At 47.7% G+C, this 19,007-nt stretch overlaps 1 protein-coding gene across 5 annotated transcripts in view; it reads left to right on the top strand.

Moving 5' to 3' along the window:
- The window catches only part of CUX2 (cut like homeobox 2), a 257,032-nt gene that overhangs the window by 154,685 nt on the left and 83,340 nt on the right, over positions 1 to 19,007 (top strand). For 3 of the 5 annotated variants that reach the window (XM_032431439.1, XM_032431438.1, XM_032431440.1), the window contains exons 2-3: positions 1,581 to 1,691; positions 5,335 to 5,382. In XM_032431439.1, the coding sequence (XP_032287330.1) occupies positions 1,581 to 1,691; positions 5,335 to 5,382 (159 nt within the window). Of the gene's footprint in view, positions 1 to 1,580; positions 1,692 to 5,334; positions 5,383 to 6,567; positions 9,127 to 10,620; positions 10,683 to 11,233; positions 11,318 to 11,979; positions 12,032 to 19,007 lie in introns of those variants that run through there. The other 2 variants (XM_032431436.1, XM_032431437.1) reach the window with 2 other exon arrangements.

The following is a 19,007-nucleotide window of genomic DNA, read 5'->3' as shown; positions in this document are numbered from 1 at the left end:
CCCCTCTATTTTAATTGCTACTTTTATGCCTTGACCTTCTCTCTCCTAGTCCTGTGGTTCTCCAAAGAGGTTAGACATTTCTCCAGAAATAGAAATTCCCTTGCCAATTTCTTCCTAAGGCACCATAGGCAGAGACACTTATGCTGAGCTTGGGGTAGGCTCTCCAGCCTCTGATGGGTATGAGGTTTATGGTGCTATGGTGAACTGCTATAGAGCAGATTTACCGACTCAGACATGATATAAGACAATTACCATGCATTTCGTCTCTTACAGGGAAAAGGATTTGCTGCGGGTTAATAGTACTTTTATTTCATTATCTAATGGTAAAAGTGTTTCATTGTGTGTGCAAGATGAATGCGTATTAGCGATGACAAATGGGGTCTTTCAACACGGTGCCGGGCCTCCTCATACATATGTTAGATTAAAGAGTTCACCCTAGAAATACACTCTTGCATCTGCGTGTGTGTTTTTAATAAATCTGATTGCAGAAATTTATTGCATCACCGGATTTAGGAAATTATGGGGCTTGATTGCTGCAAATATAATCGGGTGATATATACAGAAATGCTCCTCGAGTTATGGTCCAGAAAAAAAGCCCATCTCGGGATGGTGCAAGAAAGCAGCAGACCACATAAACAGAGCATTTCTTGAATTATGCAAATGAAACCCATCACAACTCATGGTGAATTGTACTCCCCTTGTGAGACTGCCACCATTAAAGCGAAGAAAGCTGAGAGAGGGGTGATCAAATATACATGTACAAGCAGCAGACCCTGTCTGTGATGTGTGTAAGCTGGAGGGGCCCCCCCTTCCATCCCTCACTCTCTTTTTTCCCCTCAATGGTACGTCCTGTAAAATCCTGGTCTGGCGCTTTCATTGCACATAAGCAAGCAAGGTACCTTCCAAACCATTTCTTCTGAATCCAGGAGTCTTCAGTGAAATATTTCTTATACTTGAAGTGAACCTTAAATGATTTACTGCAGGATACACAAAAGGTCAGCTTGCTTCTTATTGGCACCTTCATTTTTCCAAAATCTACTGAAATTAAAAAGCCATCTATATCTTAAAAGGCGTATTTATGAACCCTTAAGTGTAAGTAAGTCATAGTTGGAACAGTTCCCACCTCTGATATATGAAAGCTGTCGACAGCACTTTCTTACACTATAATATGCCCATACAATATGCCGCACTTTACTATTTTGACACGGTTTGGAGATGTTTTCTACAGTTACTGACAAGCTTATGCCATCACTCCTTTGGAAATTTAAGAGGTGGGGCAGGGGGGTGGGGGAGAGATTAAAAAAAAAAAAAACCAACTCCACCCAACTTTATGGGAGATTATTGATCTTCCGATGAGCAAAAAAAGCTGTCCTGGATTTTTTTCAGTTGCATCCCGTTTTGTAAATTATTCATTTGTGCCAGGAGTCAATATCCTGTCTTTTCTCAGCTTTGTAAGTTAAGAAAACTTGTTCAGAATGCTGTTTTGTACAATGATTAAAAAGGAAAAGGAGGGGGAAAAAATCTTTTTCTTTTCTCTCTCTCTCTCTCTCTCTTTTTTTTTTTTTTTTTTATTGTTTCAGAAGGAGCTTAATTCCGTCGCTTCCGAGCTGTCTGCACGGCAGGAGGAGAGTGAACATTCTCATAAACATTTAATTGAACTCCGCCGGGAATTTAAGAAAAATGTACCTGAGGTACAGTATATTTGCTGTTATAGAATTAACTCAGTAGGAATGCAGATTTTTCTCTGTTCAAACTATATTTTGGAAACTGTAGACATAAGTGACTAACAAGAAAAGAAGCTAATTAGCCACAAAGAGAAATTAAAGCCCCCAACCTTTGGGTGTTTCTTGGTATAGTAGTGCTCAGCGGTGCTATCTAAAGTGAGGGCAGGACACTTCTCCGTTGAAGTCATTGTTTCTGAAGGCTCCCTAAAACATCCATTTTCCCCCCGTATTCATCTTTAGTCAAATGCTTGGCCTTGACAGCAAAGACAGTTTGTCTAGGGTTCTTGATTTTATTTTGCTTTTCCATTGGTGTCTGGGAGAGGACAGCTATAGGCTCCCCTACCCTCTGGGCCTTCCCTCAATCTCCTCTGAAACTGCCTCCCACTGCCATAAACAGGCCTCATTCTTCCCCTTCACCTCTTGCTTTGCAGCTCCAGCCACCAGCTCTGTCTTTCCCAGCTGCCATGAGGGTGGTACAGATAATGACCAGTCCCATCCTGCCACCCCCTCAACCCCCCAGGGGAAGAGACTAGAATGGACATGTTTTTGTTCTTTACAGGGGTGAATGTGTTAATTCCTTTACTTTCTCTATCAGGCCCCCTGTTGCTGCTCAGATTTAAAAAAAAAAAAAGATGGAATAAATAGGAAAAAAAAAAAGCCTTCTGATTCCATATAATGTTACCAAGGATGTGACACATAAGAGCCACTGGGAAACAGAGACCCTGACTGCCCCCAAAGCCAACTGTGGTTCTCTGTGGTCAGCAGAGGTTAACAGTTGACCTCTCTGTCCTAACCTACTCAGGTGGCCTGGATCTTGGAGGAGGGTGGGGCAGCATCTGGCATTCTGGAAGTATCAGACCTGGAGATGTTGATCCCACTCTGCCTGTTAGAATCACCCAGGGGTCCTGTTACCATCTTGCTGATGGAGGAGGAGGCCATGGAAAGACGGAGAAGAGTCAGGCCTACCCAGGAATTGGGCTACATGAGCAAAGAGGGGTTGAGTCTTCTAGCTGTGAAATCCTCCTCATAAGTGATAAGTGTCTTCGGTTCTTCAAGGCAAGAGAGGGAAGTGGACTATAGCTAGAACTTGCCCATGGAGCAAGTATGGAAGGAATCTTAGGTTTGAGAGCTGAGGGAGGGTATGCTTGGAGAAGGAGTGAAAATCTCAGATCCAAGTGTCTCCCATGTCGTGGCTTCAAAAAGGCCAAGTCAAGTCCTGGGCTTGACCCTGGAGCTAAGAAGGCCTAGGTGATGCTGAGTGTCCTTTGCTTCCTTCTTAGAACAGAGAACAGCTTGATATTTAGACTGATTTTCTGCCCAGAAAGAGGGTACCAGAAGCTTTGCCTCTGACTCTCCATTCTGTAGGAAGCAGAGATGAAGCAGCCCCAGATCTTCCCAGCCCTATGTGCCTTCTCTCTGGTCAGCACAGACCCTCCATCTCATCCTCCTCTCCCAGGCCACATGGGAGCCCCCAGGTGATGAGGAAAATCCAGGCCAGGTTTTAAGCCTCCGAGTTTAGCTTACATAATTTTAATACTGCATAATTATGCAATTATGTAATTAGGAGGAATAAGTTTCCATTCCTATTATAGTCGCGCCTCTGAAAATTCTCATTTTTGGAACTAGTGTCTCCTGATTGGGAGAGTCATGCCAAGGCTTTATTTAAGAACATCATCTGGCTGGTGCCCAGCTCACCTCCCGCTGGTGCCTATGCTCAACTTCACCCCCAGAGGTGAAGCATACAGGACAGGGGGCTTCTAGAAATGGTCAGCATTGGTCCAAAGTCCTGCCAACCCCCTGCCCTCGGCCCTCAGATTTGAATCCCCTTGAGTGTGGTATTGTGCAGCCAGCTTATTTGGGCTGTCTGTTGACCTGCATTCAAATTCCAGCTGAGCCACTCACTCATTGCCAGACTTGAGCAAGCCAGCCCCTCTCAGGACCTTGGTCTCCCCTTCTGGAAAATCAGGGGGCTGGAGAGATGATTTCTGAGGCCCCTTCCATCACTAACGTTTCCTGAACTTGGACTGAGGTTTAACCTGCTGATATGTTGTATTTGGTCTGTAAAGTCGTTCAGGTTTTACAGTAAGTTACCAACATCTAGCATCTCAGAAGATTTCACCCAAAACCCCAGATTTCCAGTATCTTTTGAGACTCTTTGGTGGATCTGGTCAGACAGGGGCTCCATGCCCACATGGCAGTCACCAGCTGGAGCCAAGCAGCTGCTACCTCCATTACAGGGGGCTCGGGTTTTCCAGATATTTGCCCCTCAGCCCGCCTCCCTCGTGTCCACTCCCCCCGCCCCAGCCTCTGTGGGCATTTAAGTTCACAACCTGGGACCTGGGTTTTCATGCATTTCCTTTTCCATGGCTCAGCCTATGCACCCGTAGTTCCTTGTGATCAGATCCACTAGATTCGCACGCACTCCCTGTGTCCCTCCTGAAGATCCCAAACATACCATTAGTATATCACCAGCTCCAAGGAGCCCTGGAAGACACCAATCAGTGAGGAGGTGTACCCAGGACCCAGAAGAGGGATCGTTTTCAGGGACAGAAGCACAACCTTATTTCATAATTAAGGGATTTATTCTTTACCTGAACATATGTATTCTTGTGCCCACGTCTTCCTTTCCTGCTTCTCTCTACTGTCCCCTCTCTCCCCACACTCTCGAGCCCCTCTCAGCTCCTCCTTCCACAGGGGTTTCTTGTGGGACCTGACTGACAGCAGTCATGGAGTCACCAGTGGGTCTGAGAGAAAACTGAAGCATTTAGGGTTGGAATCTTGGTGACACTAGGTTCTAAAAGGCCTCCCTCTTGCGTGCTAGGGAGAACTCATAGGAGCCAACCAGGGAAGCCCTTGGGGCTGAGAACTTCAAGGTCACTTGTGAGGAAATTAGGGTCCAGAAATAAGAGGCTCCCTTCTGAAGACAGCCCGCTACCATAGAGTTCATCAAACATTTACAGAGCCCCTCCTCTGAGCTGGGCACCAAGGGGGTGCCAGAAACTGCACATTCTGGAGAGGAAGGGAGACAAGTATAGAAGTGATGTTGCTAAAATGCAGAATGGGGTGTTTGCCAGAGAAGGGCAGTTGCGTGGGGAAGCAGACAGAGATGGCCACCTGAAGGAGACAGCCCTGAGCAAATGCTTAAAGGACAGAAGGTTTTTATGAAGGGACTTTGATGACATTTTGCTGGGTGTGGAGAGTCGAGCCCACCTCTTCAGCAAGAGTCAGTCGCATGATGCACCACGAGTCCCATGAGCCCTTTGCATAAAAAACATTCCATGATCAGATCTATTTGGGAAACGTTCCTTCCTTCCTCCCTCTTCCAGAAATCCCCAATGTGCATTATACTAAAAGTCCCACAGGGAAGAAACTTGATGTTGGACTTTATTTCCTAGGCTGATTTGGCTTGGCACCCTATGTGTGTGTACATGTGCGTGTGTCTGTGTGTAGGTGTATATATGAGAAACCCCAGTGAAATCCCATGGAGTGCACATCCCACGGGACACTTTTGGGAAATGCTGGCCTGGGGGACAACAGTGCACTGCAAGCAGGGGCCACGGGGGTATCCCACCTGGCACTGTGGTGAACTCTTCGCTGATCTCTTTTTCAGGAAATCAGAGAGATGGTGGCTCCTGTATTAAAAAGCTTCCAAGCTGAGGTAAGACCCAAGGCCTATGGCATGTCACAAAAACATTCCCTGCTTCCCTCTCCTATCCCACCTGGAGTTGCCAGAGGAAGCCAGCAGCCTCTGAAAGCTTGGGAGAATACATGCCCGTCCCCATTACAAACTCCACCCCATTCTCTCCAGATCAGCCAGTGGTGACATGATGAGAGTGGGTTCTCTCTCTCCCTCTCCCTTGACTTTGTCCAGCCTTACATCAGCTCTGCTATATACAGTATCTGTGACCTTGAACAAACCGCCTCACCTTCCAAGCTTGGTTTCCCATTTTTAAAATGAGGAGGTTTGAACTCAGTGACCTTTGCTGTGCATTCTGTTCAGCTTTGATTCTCTAAGGCAGTCTTGCAGATTAAGTCCAGACAGTTACCGGCCCACCCTGAAATCCTCTCTACTGACCCACCATCTGAGTATAAAACCAACACTGTTGACATTCTCTCCTGACAACCCATCAGGCCCTATTTCCTTCGGCAGCAGCTGAGCTGTCTTTAGCCAGTTGTTTCTCTTGCCTTCCTGGAGCCCTGTCATGGGGCTGAACCTCCCCCATTTCTCCTCTTGGCTTGACTCTGTGACCAGGATTCTGAGAATGTCCACTTGTCCTGCTGGCAAGGGAGGCAGGCGAGGAAGAGAATGGAGTTACACTGAGGCAGGATAGCGGAAGGGGAAGCCATTTGTCAATATTCCATCTTCAGGGGGCCTCTTCTCAGTCTCTCCTGGATTCAGGCAGGACCTTGGAAGGATTGGCCCTTCTCCGAGCTCTCTGGTGGAGACGCATTTTAAGTCTGTCATCCGCCAAGCGCCACATTACTTTAAATCTGTCTCTTTGGAACCGCGTAAGCGCATAAGGCAATATTAAAGTAAACAATAACTGGATTTACACAAATGTCGCTGATTTCCATATTTTTCATCCCTTCATTTTATTATTGAGTTGACTGATATGCTTATTTATTTATAGGGCCATCCGGTATTGATTCATTTGGTTGTGAGGTGCCTGAGCTGAAAGGGGACGGTGCCGGGTGGGGTGGGGGGTGGGGGTAACAAACCAGAAAGACCAATGATGTTGGGAATTTGTTGTCATGGCTCTGTGTTTTTAAAAAAGAGGTTCCCATCTGCAAGGCCCTGGTCCCATGAGGGATTCTCAGTACACAAGCCCTCTCAGGCAGCTGATCCCTCTGCCCAGCCCACAGACAGGCACTGAGCGTCACTTTTTCAGCTGTTCCCTTGCTTGGGCTGGTATGGACGGAGCTTCTCTAAGCCACTTAGAGCCTCAGTTTCCCTATCTGTTCATGGGAATAAAGACACACTCAATCTTTTTATGTTGCTTTAAGGACTGAGAAGTAATGCAGGGAAGCAGTGTAATGTAATGACTGGCACACAGAGAGCTGCCGGGCGATAAAGAGCAGACTCCAGAGCCAACCTGGGTTTGAACCCTGCCTCTGCCAGTTCCTCACTGTTTGACCTTGGGCAAGTTCCTTAACCTCTCTGTGCCTTTGTCTCCTTGTCTATGAAACCGGGTAATAATTATATCTCCTTCATAGGGTCATGACTGAGGAAGAACAAAGTTAATACCCATGGAGTGCTTAGAACATTGCTTTATATTAGTAGTCCTGGTTATTTTATTATTCCTGTTATCAGTCACCTCCAGGGCCTCTGCTATGCTTGGGCTGGAATCTACCTCTTTCCTAAGTAGATATTCAAAACTTTTCTCCAAAAGAAGGGGGCTTTCTATCCCTGAAGGAAACAGGTGTCACTTACATCATCTTTTCAATAGGAGAAAGAGTTCAACATTACGTTTGGGTGATGATCCAGAGAATACCCCAGTGCAGCATGGCAGAAAGCATGTGCAAATCAGACTGAGACAGGCCCGGCCTGAATTTCAGCCCTGCTGTTTACCTAGCTGTGTGGCTGGGGAGAGGTTCCTTAACCTTTCTGAGCTGCAGCTTTCCTCCTCTCACAAATGAAGTTAACAGTAAGGATTCAAAGAACTAAAGGTGGAGGCAGTTGACCCAGTGTCTGGCCCACAGTTGGTACTCAGTAACTCACTGAGGGAGAGAAAGTTTTAGTGGGTCCAAAAGGGAAGACAAAGCTGAATTCTCATTTCCAAATTTTTGTGGCATGTTGAATTCACACTGTTTTAATAGCTGAGGATCTCCGAAGAACTTCGTTAATTTTCTTAAGAGGGCTTTCCATCGTCCCTTTAATGTACCAAAAAGACTAGATTTGTTTGGAGTTTTATTCCTGAAACCCCTGCTTTCCTCATGATCTATTGACTAATCCATCGTGGCCGCCATGTCCCTCCCTGCGCCTCCAGGGAGAAACGCCGCCAAAGAAAGGTGTTAATAAAAAGCATCTTCTTCGTCCAGAACAAACTGCTCACGCACAAGCCGTTTATAATCCAAATTTGATTTTCATTTTAATTTTTTTAATGAGGGTTCATCCTTTATGCTACTTCCCTCTCGTGATCCACCAGGCTCCAGGCTCAGAGCTGAGGATTCCCAAGTGGGCATTAATCACCTCCCAGGAATATTCCCTGAGGCAAACACTGTCTCAAGTCACATAAAGTAGCCCATAAAACGCCAGGGCTGAATATCGTACCCGTCATTCCTTCTTCCCCAGTGTGGGCCTCTTGTTGAAATACAACATGTTCAAGTTCATTCCTTAATTTCACTCCACCAGCCCTGGTATATAAAGAATCTGGGTATCCTTTTTATCTTTTCATTCTGTATATGTGTGGGCCTTTTTTTGTTTTGCGCGCGCGCGCGCGCGCGTGTGTGTGTGTGTGTGTGTGTGTGTGCACGCGCATGCCAGTGGGAGGGGTGCGGAGAGGAAGTGAATTTACCCTGCTGTGAATCAAGGAAGGTTTTTCTCTCCGCCTTGATTGCTTAAAGGACAGTCTTGATTCCCCCTGCTCAGGGAAACAAAGACAGCCAGAGAAGGTGGCTTAATGGAGACAGCTTGAAATGGCCAAAGTTTGAATATCCTTGCGCGCAGAGAAAAGAGCAAGACGAAAGCCCCGCTAATTACAAAAGTTGCTTTATGAAAGATAATTCAAAGCAATAATTTAGCAAACATAATCAAGTCGCACAGATGGGGTTGTTGATGGATGGATTGCAACATGCAATTAGCAGCTCTCGCAGTTACATATCATTAACCCTCCGAGCACAAAAATTATTTTCTCATTATTAGTTGAAAAGGTAAAATTAAGCTGACTAGACAGTAAAGGAACAAACTACAATTAATTACCTTCATTTATTACAGTCATTATTTTAAACTTATTTTTACTTGGAGAGAGAGATGAAAACATCTAAATTAAAAGTTTTGTTATGCTAAACCAGAGGTGAAACTTTTCTAAGGAGTGTGTGTACTGGCCCAGCCACGAAGACGGCAGGCCCACTGCAAGATTTTTTTCTCTCTGCTTCCCTCTTCTTCCACCAGGAAGGGGATGTGGCCTGTATGATAGAAAACCCCTTGGCTGAGTCAGAACAGACACCTGAACCTGGGCCTGATGGAAACACTGCAGTTTGGGAACCAAGGGGGCTGATGCCTCCTCTGACCACCCAGGGTCTAACACCCAGGGTCTGAGTCCCACCCGAACACTGACAAGCTTATGTGACTTTGGCAGGTGACTTCATGTCTCTGCTGTTTCCTCGTGACGGCTCAGAGGATTGCATGAGCTTCGGTGAGATCCTCTGTCAAGTGACTGCTGAGTCGTTTATTCTCATCATGGTGGGTGTGTTTGGTGGCATGGGGCAAAGATATTCTCTCTCTGTCCTCTCAGGGTCCAAGGGAGTTTGGGCAGCATGACCACCCTCTAGGAGCTTAGAGATGAGACCCAGGTGCCACTTATAAGAGACATATTCATCATCTGTTGAATCCCTGCAGTCATTTATTCACTCAACAAAACTTTACGGAAGCCCTACTGCATACTAGGTGGTGTTCTAGATGCCTCTTGTTGTGGAGGTGGGCAGGTATTTGTGTCAGCCCCAGAAGGGCCGCCTTTCTACTGGGCGCCTCACAGGTCCACTTAACAAATACTTGTGGAGCACCTACTATGTGCCAGGCTCCAGGTGAAAGCTGTGGAAGGTCCAAAGATGGTGAGAAACCATCGCTGCCCTTAAGGAATGTCACTAGAGGTTCAGTCCCTGTGATCAAAATAATGTCCCGTCATGTCAGGAGCTCATGGGAGGCCTCTTGATTTCCTCCCAGAACTTCTTCTTTGCCAAGCTTCACACAATACCTCCCATCCCCTGCATAACTGCATTGTGTCTGGCATTCCCCCATCAAGAAATAGAATTTGTGTTTCCATTCTTTGAATCTGGGCCTGTGTCCACTTCCACCAATAGAATGTGGTGGAAGTGACCCTCTGTCAGTACTAGGTGGAGGCCTTCAGTGGACTGGCAGTTCTGCCTCCTGCCTCTTCCAGCCCAACCTGTATGGACAGGCCCTGGGAGATGAGACTCCACACGGAGGAGACGGGCTGGGAGCACCAAGGCCCCAGCACAAGTCCAGGAGCCCATCCAGCCCATCCAGCCCAGTCGAGCCATCAGGCGACTGCAGCTGCCACCTGGCTGTGACCACCTGAGAGAGGACAACAGAACTGCCCAGCTGAGCCCCATCAACCCACAAAAGCATGAGAGATAATAAGTAATCGCTTTGGGCCACTCCATTTTGGGGTGGCTGGTTACACAGCAATAGATCACCAGAATAGCCAGGATTTGCAGAGTGCCAATTCTTTGCCCTCTTTCCCCTGATTCTCAGCTCTCTTCTGCCTCTCCCCTCCTCTCTTCCACTTTTTCCTCCATTTTCTTCTCCACCCCCGGCTCCCCTCCCTCAGCCTTTTAGCAGATTTCAGCCTTCTCGAAACATTTCCCCACAGCACCAAGTTCTTAGGTGTCCATTTCTGGAGAGTGCAGCCTCCCCTGCCCCCGCCGCAATTCCAGAGGGAGAGTGCCGGGTGCTCCTGGAGGAAAGTGCCTGGTGTTGCCCTGCAGATGCCCAGGTGGGGAGTGTCAACAGCTTGGAAGATTTTGTCTCTTCTCCTTTGTGTTTCTTCTGATGGGATTGAGGCACAACTCTGAGACAAACCCCAATGGCTGAAGGGAGTCTAGAGCAGACCCAGTGGAAGGTCTGTTTATGGAGGAGCAGAGAGGTAGTGTTGAAATAGAGATTTGCAAGAAAGCAAAAGGTAGAGTCTCCCTGCCTCCCCTGTGGGTCTTCTAGGTGGCAAAGCAGAGCACGTGCCCTCCCAACTTGACAGCTCCGCCTCAGTGGATGTTTGTTGGGTGAGTTGATGATTCAGTCAGTCAACTGACAAATAGATATATCTAACTCTAATCCAGTCAGATATCCTCTATTGTGCCATCTGTAAAGTGGGATGGAGACACTTGTCCCCCCTGATTTACATGGGTTTAGGGGTGCCACAATGGTCAGAGATGTAAGATATTATGACCTGCCATAGTTTGAAGCCTTCCAGAACCTTCCCTGCAGGCCTCACCCAGCCAAAGGTGCCCAGCACTGTCTACCCTGAGTCCAGTCCCTCTCACTTTCAGATGGGCAGACAGCTGGAAATTCCTTCTTTTGCCCACATCTGCATGCCAGGATCTTGTGGTTGATCAGACCCGGTCCATGATGCCCACAGTGCCGCCTCCTGATCTGGGTGACACTAAAACCTCATTGCCCACTATCATCAGTTAGTAAGCAGCCAACCTTGGCACTAAAGGTGGGCCTTTCCTTTGTTAGAGAAGTCTCCCAGAGTGACTTTTCTTGCACGTCTACTATATGCTGCACACTTTCTAATGGTTATGTCATGTGTTTTCCATAATATCTCTATCAGGGAGAGGTTCTGTGATTACCCCCTTTCACATGTGAGGAAACCAGGGCTCACAGAGGAGGTGGCCAGCACCCATCCAGTGCCCAGGTCTGTACCTGCGGCGGGAGGGAAGTGAGGGTGCATGGATTCAGACCCAGGAGGGTGGTGCGGGATGATGAAAGTCCTTAGGGGAGAAACCCCAGGCCAGTGGGCCCCGCCGCTCTCTGGCCCCTGCCTACGTCTCCCCTCAGCCAGCAGACTGCCTAACTTGGTCCTGCCTCAGAGTCCTGCAGAGAATTTGCTGTTCTCTTTGCCTGATTCACTCCTTTCAAGTATCAGATCCTCAGGGAGTAAAGAAGCCCTCCCTAACCAACTTCCCCACACCCGCCACCTTTCACAGCACAGCCCTTACTTACCCAGCATGACACTTAGCATAAGTCATCTTTATAGGCGCCAGATCATTCAGGCCTTGGGGCTACTTCCAGGGCTTTGGCTGTGACTCAGAATTAGGTGGGAGCCATAGGAGACTTTAGAGCAGACCAGGTCAGATTCAGGTTTCAATAGGATCCCTCCAACGGCTAATCAGATGGCATGGGGTAGGGTGCGCTTGGCCTTTCAGAGATGACTGAGAGGAGGAGACTGTCCCCTTGTACCCTCTACCTGAGCCCCTGCTCACCACCTCCATCCAGTGCCCAAAGCCTGAAGTCATCATTGACTTCTACACCATCTGTTCCAGCCCCAAACACTGAGTATCCCTTTTTCCCTCCCAGGCAGTCGTGGGCAGGGAAGGAGGTCCTAACCCAGGAACAAGATTCCGAGGAGGTCAATCCGTGTTCCTGCACCTGAGCTGCCTGAGAAAGCCATGGAGGGGTTCTTCACAGCTCAAATCACCTGAGACAGACATGTCTCTGCCTGCCCGGGCCACAATCCCCTAGTCAGCCCTGCATGCCATGTTGTAATTTGGTCCCTGTGGTCCCCTCCTGTTCTGCATGTACCTGCAGGACTCCTGCCCTTTCCTTTGAGCTGAAATTTAATTACAGGGCCTTTTTTTTTTTTTGGTCTTTTTACATTATTTGCTCTTCCAGCTATCTTCGATGTCATAATTCCCTTGCTCCCCAAACTACCCTTTCTCAGAGACTCCTAGCACTGGCATGACCATCCTTTGTAAATGAGGCTTGTTATGGCCACAAATGACATTAGATGCATGTAGTCCTGACCAGCCAGCAAGACAGGGAGAAATGGCCTCGCTGACCAGCTGAACCCACTGGGAAAGACAAGCACTGGGGGCACGCATGGGCTCTGGAGCCAGGTTGGCACTGGCTTGCATCCTAGCTCTCTTCTTCCTGGCTGTGTGACCCTGGGCAAGTCACTTAACCTCTCTGGGCCTCAGTTTTCTTGTTTTTAAATGGAGATAATAATAGTACCCACCTCAAAGGATTGATGTGAGGGTTAATTGAGTTGATACTTAAAAGCCCCAGGAACAAAGCCCAGCACATAGTGTGTGCGCTCCTTGAACATAAATCGGCGTTCCAAATGGATGAGCTGAGACTTGTGTCATCACGTTTATTCTTCCCGCAAGCCCCATGAGTAGGTTTCTGGTCTTACCCATTTCTCAGGTGAGGTCACTGAGGCTCAGCAGCCAGCAAAGTTTATTGAGCCTTTAGCAAAGCCTCTCACGCATCACTACCTCTCAGCAACATGGTGAGAGAGGTGCTGCTGGTATCATCCTCTTTGACAGGTGAGAAATTGGGACTCGGACAGATTGGCTGCTTGCCTAAGCTCACACAGCTCTTCACCAACAGGGCAGAGCATGGAAGATTCAAACCTCAGTTTGAAGGGCTGAGCAGAGGCCTGGGAGTGCAGGAAGCACTGAGGATATAGATTCTAGATTGAGGGCTAAAATTGGACACTTGCAGGTGGTTAGGGCTGGGGAGGACCTCATCACTCAGCCAGACGCATGCCTTTCAGATGTGACTTTGCTGAGCTTTTTCAGATAGACTCCACCAGGGAAGCCTGACCCATAACGGGAGCTGGGATTCAAACCCAGGTCTGCACACCCAGCCCAGAACTTGGCATATAGTAATTGCTCAGTAAACAGAGTGTAACTTGCAAGATGCAATGAGGACTTCTGTCCCTCCCACTGCCCCCGGCTTGCACACGTGCACACACACTCCCTACCCTCTCCTCTTTGATGACTTAATAACCTTGATGGTGCAAGTCTCCTTGGCTCCCATAACGGGTCTTGCCCCTTTGGCTTTACCCTGCCCAGCTTGGGGTAAAACTTAAAATGAGCTGAACATCTTTCCAAATTTAATATTAAGAACCCACCAAAGCGTCATTGAACCTGTCACACTGCATTACAACCAAATTAAGAACCAGCAGCGATCCTCTTTCATTCGGTATCATATGCCTTATAAAGTAAATTATTAATGCTTTTTTCCCCCCAGTTAAGCAGTTATTTGCAGTTGTTCCGGGTATTTCTCATTAGAAATAACATCATCTAAAGAACGATATTGATTGATTTTTTTTAATCTTGGAATCATGGACGTGAACCACATATTTATATGACATTCCCTTTAACTAGAATTCTCATGCTTTATTTTTATATTATTGATCTTTTTGACACGAATTGCTTTTTGGCCTTGTGCAAACGTTGTAAGCTTTCCGCCTGCAGAGGAATGGGTCGGCGTCTGGGCCAGGCTGGGAAGAGTGATCGCTCCAGCGGCATGGCGGTAACATTCCCGCACATTTAACAACAATTAGTCTATGCTGACGCCATGGTAGGCTTTCGTGTATGAAAATTTACAAGCCTTTTAATGGACTGCATTATGGAAGGCCATGCGGGGCCAGTCGGTGGGGAGATGAGGCCGCCAGGCGCGCATCCATCTTGTGGCACTGTCAGCCAAGTGTCTCTTAGCACTCGTGTCTGCCGGGGGGTGGCAGGGAGCAAAGCAGAAGCTTCTGCAACAGCTAGCCCACCACGCCAGCGTGGGACATGTGGCCATTCCCACAGTCACTCATGCGACCATCCAGTAGATGTTTGTTGAGCACCTACTATGTGCCAAGCGCCTACTATGTGCCTCAGCATGAGGTGGTGAGCATAAGTATTCACTCATGTTCAAAAAATAGTTGAGCAGCTGCTGTGTGCCAAGGGCTGATAGTGAGAAGGTGAACACAAATTACTCATCAGGCGCCCTTGGTGGAGTAGAAATGACATAAGCCGAGAGTTGCACAGACCTGAGTTCAAATCCCATCTCTGTCCTTTGACAGGGTTTTCGGCAAACCTCAGTTTCCCTGGCTATAAAATAGGGATGGTAATAAATATAAATATAAAATAGGGATCCTCCCAGGGATCCATGCAGATAAAATGCTTGATGTGGTGTAAACCTCCCAGAGGCGGGACCATAGAATCATGATTATTTAGTGTCGTTGCTCTCCAGCCAGCTCCCCTGAAACATATGCACACCCTTGCTTCCCTTTTCAGTTCCACTGAGAACTTCACTCTACAGCAGACATTTATTTGGCACCTGCTGTTTACCAGGGTCAGTGCCAGGCTCTAGGTATATGGCAGTGAGCACCCCAGATCCTATTCCTGTCTTCATGGCACTCACAGCCTAGTGGGAGAGACAGATGGATGCACACCCCTTGGTGCCACTGATAATCATGGCTATGATTGAGTTTCACGTGGCCAGGATGTGGGATGGGCAAGATTAAAACAGCCCACTCATTCCCTCGTTCCAAAACTATTTCTTGAGCCTCTACTGTGTGCAGACCCTGTTCAGGGCGCTAGGGACACAGCAGGGAACAAGAGAGACAGGGCCTCTGGCCCTGGGGAGCTCAGAGTACATCGGGGGACATGGCACATTTGTATCTTGCACATAAATTATTTGAAAGGCAGTATGTGCAGTGGTTAGGGACAGCCTGGGTTCAGATCCTTGCTGTGCTACTTGCTAATTGTGTGACTTGGGGCAAGGTATTTTTCTCTCTGTGTTCCTTGATTTCTTCATCTGTAAATGGGACTCATATGTACTTTATAAGGTAAGCGTGAAGATCAAATGAGGTTATAGCCAGAAAGGCTTAAAGCAATGACTGGTGCAAAGAAAGCTGAGAGCCCTGTCGGAGGCTAAGCACTGACCGTGGCTATGGCAATGTTCTGATTCTGAAATCCTCCAGCAGTGTATTGACTAATGACGGATGAGCTGAATGCTGCCAAGGCAAAACGCAGTTGCACCCAGAATGGCCCCACTCCTGCCTTCCTTTTGATCTAGCTGAGAGGCAGAGGGCCGGACTGCAGGACCCCCTAGGGTTGTTGCCAGGGTGGGGCCCCTGAAGTGTCATCCCCAAGTTTAGGTACTGGAAAAGGAACCTTCCTGGATGTGGGTGTCCTCCATGAGGTGAGCCCTGCAAGAGGCCCTCAAGCATCCAGTATCACAGTCTACCCCTCCCTGTGCCCTGAGCGTCAGGACTGAGGCCCAGAGAGGTTAAGAAACCCACCTAGGGTCACACAGTGAGGGAAAAGAAAGGTCTAGATGCAGATTCAAGTCCATTTAATCCCCATACTCAGAGTGGCCTCAGTCAGGCAGCTAATGAAGGCAAAGGCACTGGATTTGGGGTCTCAAAAAACCAAGTCCAAGTCCCACCACTACTCCTTGGCTGTGTGACCTTGGGTAGGTCACTTCACCAACCTCAGTCTCCTGCTCTGTAGAATGGGTTCTTGTAACTCCCACTGTGTTTATCGGTTTATCGGTGGGAGGGAGAGACAGGCAGATTGCCACGTGGTCACCAAGCAGAAAGGAAATCTTTCCCTGTAACTGACCGCAGCATCTTTCCTTTAAGGCTTTGCCACTCAAAGTGTGGTCCATGGGCCAGCAGCATCTGCATCACCTGGGAGTTCAGTAGAAAGGCAGTCTCAGCCTCCCACCCTCCCCCAGACCTCCTGAATCAGAATCTACAGTTGAACAAAGTCCTCTGGTGTGATTCGTAATCATGTTGAAGCTTGAGATGCTCAACCTTAGACCAGCCCACTGGCCTTCAACCCTGGCTGCCCAGAGGAATCTCCTGAGGGCTTTAAAAAAAAAAAAAACACTGAGATCTGGGTCTCACCCCAGATTGGCTGGCATTCTTGGTCTGGTATGAGACTTGGGCATCAGGACTTTAAAAGCTTCTGCTGGTGATTCTAATGTTTGAGGAGCTCTGCCCTAGAAGCCACCATCTAGTGGAGGAGACAGACACAGGGAAATAACCAGCGACGTGCTGGTCAATACTGAACAATGGGGGGGGGCGGTGGGGGGGGAGACGGGACTGATTTGTATCATCTGCCACTTTCCACAGTGTAAATCCTTCCAGCATGGCCAATTTCAAGCTGCCAGCACGGGGTTGGGAAGAGAAGCACAGTTCACCATGCAGACGTAATAGATGTGAGTAACCTTAAAGCACAGAGAGGAGTGAAATGCAATCAAACAATTAGGAAGTAATGAGTACTGAATATGTATTTCCTTTTTTTTTTTTTTTTTTAAATTTTTTTGGCAAAACACATATAACTTAAAATTTACCACCTTAACTGCTTTTAAGTGTACAGTTCAGTGACATTAAGTACATTCACACTGTTGTGCAACCATCACCACCATCCATTTCCAGAACTTTTTTCATCTTCCCAAACTAAAACTCATTCAACAAGAGTACCCATTCAACAAGAATTCCCCATTCCCCAGCCCTGGCAACCACCGTTCTCGTTTCTGAATCTCACTTTGGCTACTCTAAGTAATTCATGTAAGTGGAATCATACAGTTGTTGTCTTTATGTGGCTGGCTAATTTCATTCAGCATAATGTCCTCAAGATTCATCCATTTGTAGTATCGTTATTTTTAATATAAATTATTTACTATAATTATAGGTTCATTTGATTTAATTTTTAATAATGGCTGTGTTTAACAACCAGCTTGCAAAATTCCTGAAAATTTAACAATCAGCTTTTGCAAGCTCCTACAGGCGAGCCCCCAGCACACCACCAGAAGTAAGCCTTGTACTAAGTAAGAACAGGGCAGGCTTTAGGACAGAGGTCAGCAAACGATGGCCCTTGGGCCAAAGCCTGTTTGTATAAATAAAGTTTTATGGGAACACAGCCATGCTCATTCATTTATGTGTTGTCTATAGCTGTTTTCATATCACAACAGCAGAGTTCAGTAGCTGCAACAGAACCCGTATGGCCTGCGAAGCCAAAGATATTTATTATCTGACCCTCTACTGGAGAAGTTTGCTGACCCCTGCTTTTAGGTGTATAGGGAGTGGAAGAGATTGAATTGACTTATTCATTCATTTGTTTACTCAGCAAATATTTGCAGAGCACTTCTGTGTGCCAGGCATTGTTCTAGGCACAGGCGCAAATAAGACAAAGTCCATTCCCTCCCAGAGGTGACCTTCTGGGGGAAGACAGACATAATTCGGACACTCACACAGCAAGTAAATACAGTACAATTACCATCTGCAGCAGGGGCGGTGACAGGGAGCTTCCTGGGGCTGTGAGAGCCTCCTGGGATGTTAGGGAGGGCTTCCAGGAGGAAATGACCTATGAACTAAAGCAAGAGTAGGAACATCAGAATGTGGCTAAAACCCCAGGAAGGGCAGAATGGCATTCCAGGTAAAAGGAACAGTATGTGCAAAAGCCCTGAGGTGGGAAGGAAGTTAGACTTGCAGGGGCTAAAAGCCAGGGAAAGGTATCCTGAGTCCCCAGGCCCTCACCTATGCCCTGGCCTCTGTCCACCCCCAGATCCACCCTGCCAAGCACAGCATCACCTTGAACCAGGCTCACCCAGGCAGGTTGGTACCCATTGCCTCCCTACCCTCAAAGGCCACTTCCTAAAGTCTCTCCACTCTCCCCTCTCCTGGCCCTGGAACCCACACTGCAGCAGACAAAGATCTCGTATTTATTTCCTCCCTGAGGTTTATAAACTCCTGCCCTGTAATAAAATTATTCCTATCACAAGCACAAAATAATAACAATTAAAATACATAAAACCAAATATTAGTGGGGACCAACAAAGATGAAGATTAGCCAAATCCTATGTCCCAGAACCAAGCAGAGACCCTGCCCTAAGACACGGAGGTGGGGCCAAGGGGCAGGAGGGTATTTCCATTTCTTGAGCTCCTCCTGGGTGCCACGTTCAAGGCTGACTGTCTGACATCTGGAATGTTGTGGAATATTCTAGGGAATTCTAAAATAGAGATGATTGTGTTTCTTTTATAAGGAGGAAACTGAGACTCAGAGAGGTTGACATCAGATCACCTAGCCACTGAGGAGAAGAGCTGGGATTTGAACCCATGTGTGTCAGCATGAGTCCTAGGAGGCTCATTCCTGTAGCAGCGTCGAGCACAGCTGGAGTTTATTTCTCACATCACAATCTAGTGTTGGTTGATGGGGGGAAGGGGACTGTTCACCGTAGTCATTCAGGGACCCAGGCATGTCTTATCTTCTGGCTCTGCCCTCCACTGTGTCCCAGAGTCCCCTTCCTTTGGTTGACACGGCGGGGGGGGGGGGGGGGGGGGGGGGGAAGGAAAACATGGTGGATCTCTGGGGAGGTTCTCAAGATCCAGACCTGGAAGTGGCCACGTCATTTTTGCCCACATTCCCTTGGCCAGATTTCAATTAGAGGGCCATGTCCAATTTTAAGGGAGGCTGAAAAGATAGTCTACATTGTGTGCCCAAGAAGGAGAGAAAAAGTCAGGGTTATGTGAGCACATAACCGTGTCTGTTGCCCTGTGGACTCCCTCCTTGATGAAGCACCTTCCTCATTAGCTGCTG

Source organism: Phoca vitulina, unplaced genomic scaffold, assembly GCF_004348235.1.
Source record: "Phoca vitulina isolate PV1807 unplaced genomic scaffold, GSC_HSeal_1.0 scaffold46, whole genome shotgun sequence".
NCBI classification, from domain to species: domain Eukaryota; kingdom Metazoa; phylum Chordata; class Mammalia; order Carnivora; family Phocidae; genus Phoca; species Phoca vitulina.
Note: the sequence above shows the minus strand (reverse complement) of the source record. Positions and strands in the feature narration are given on the sequence as shown.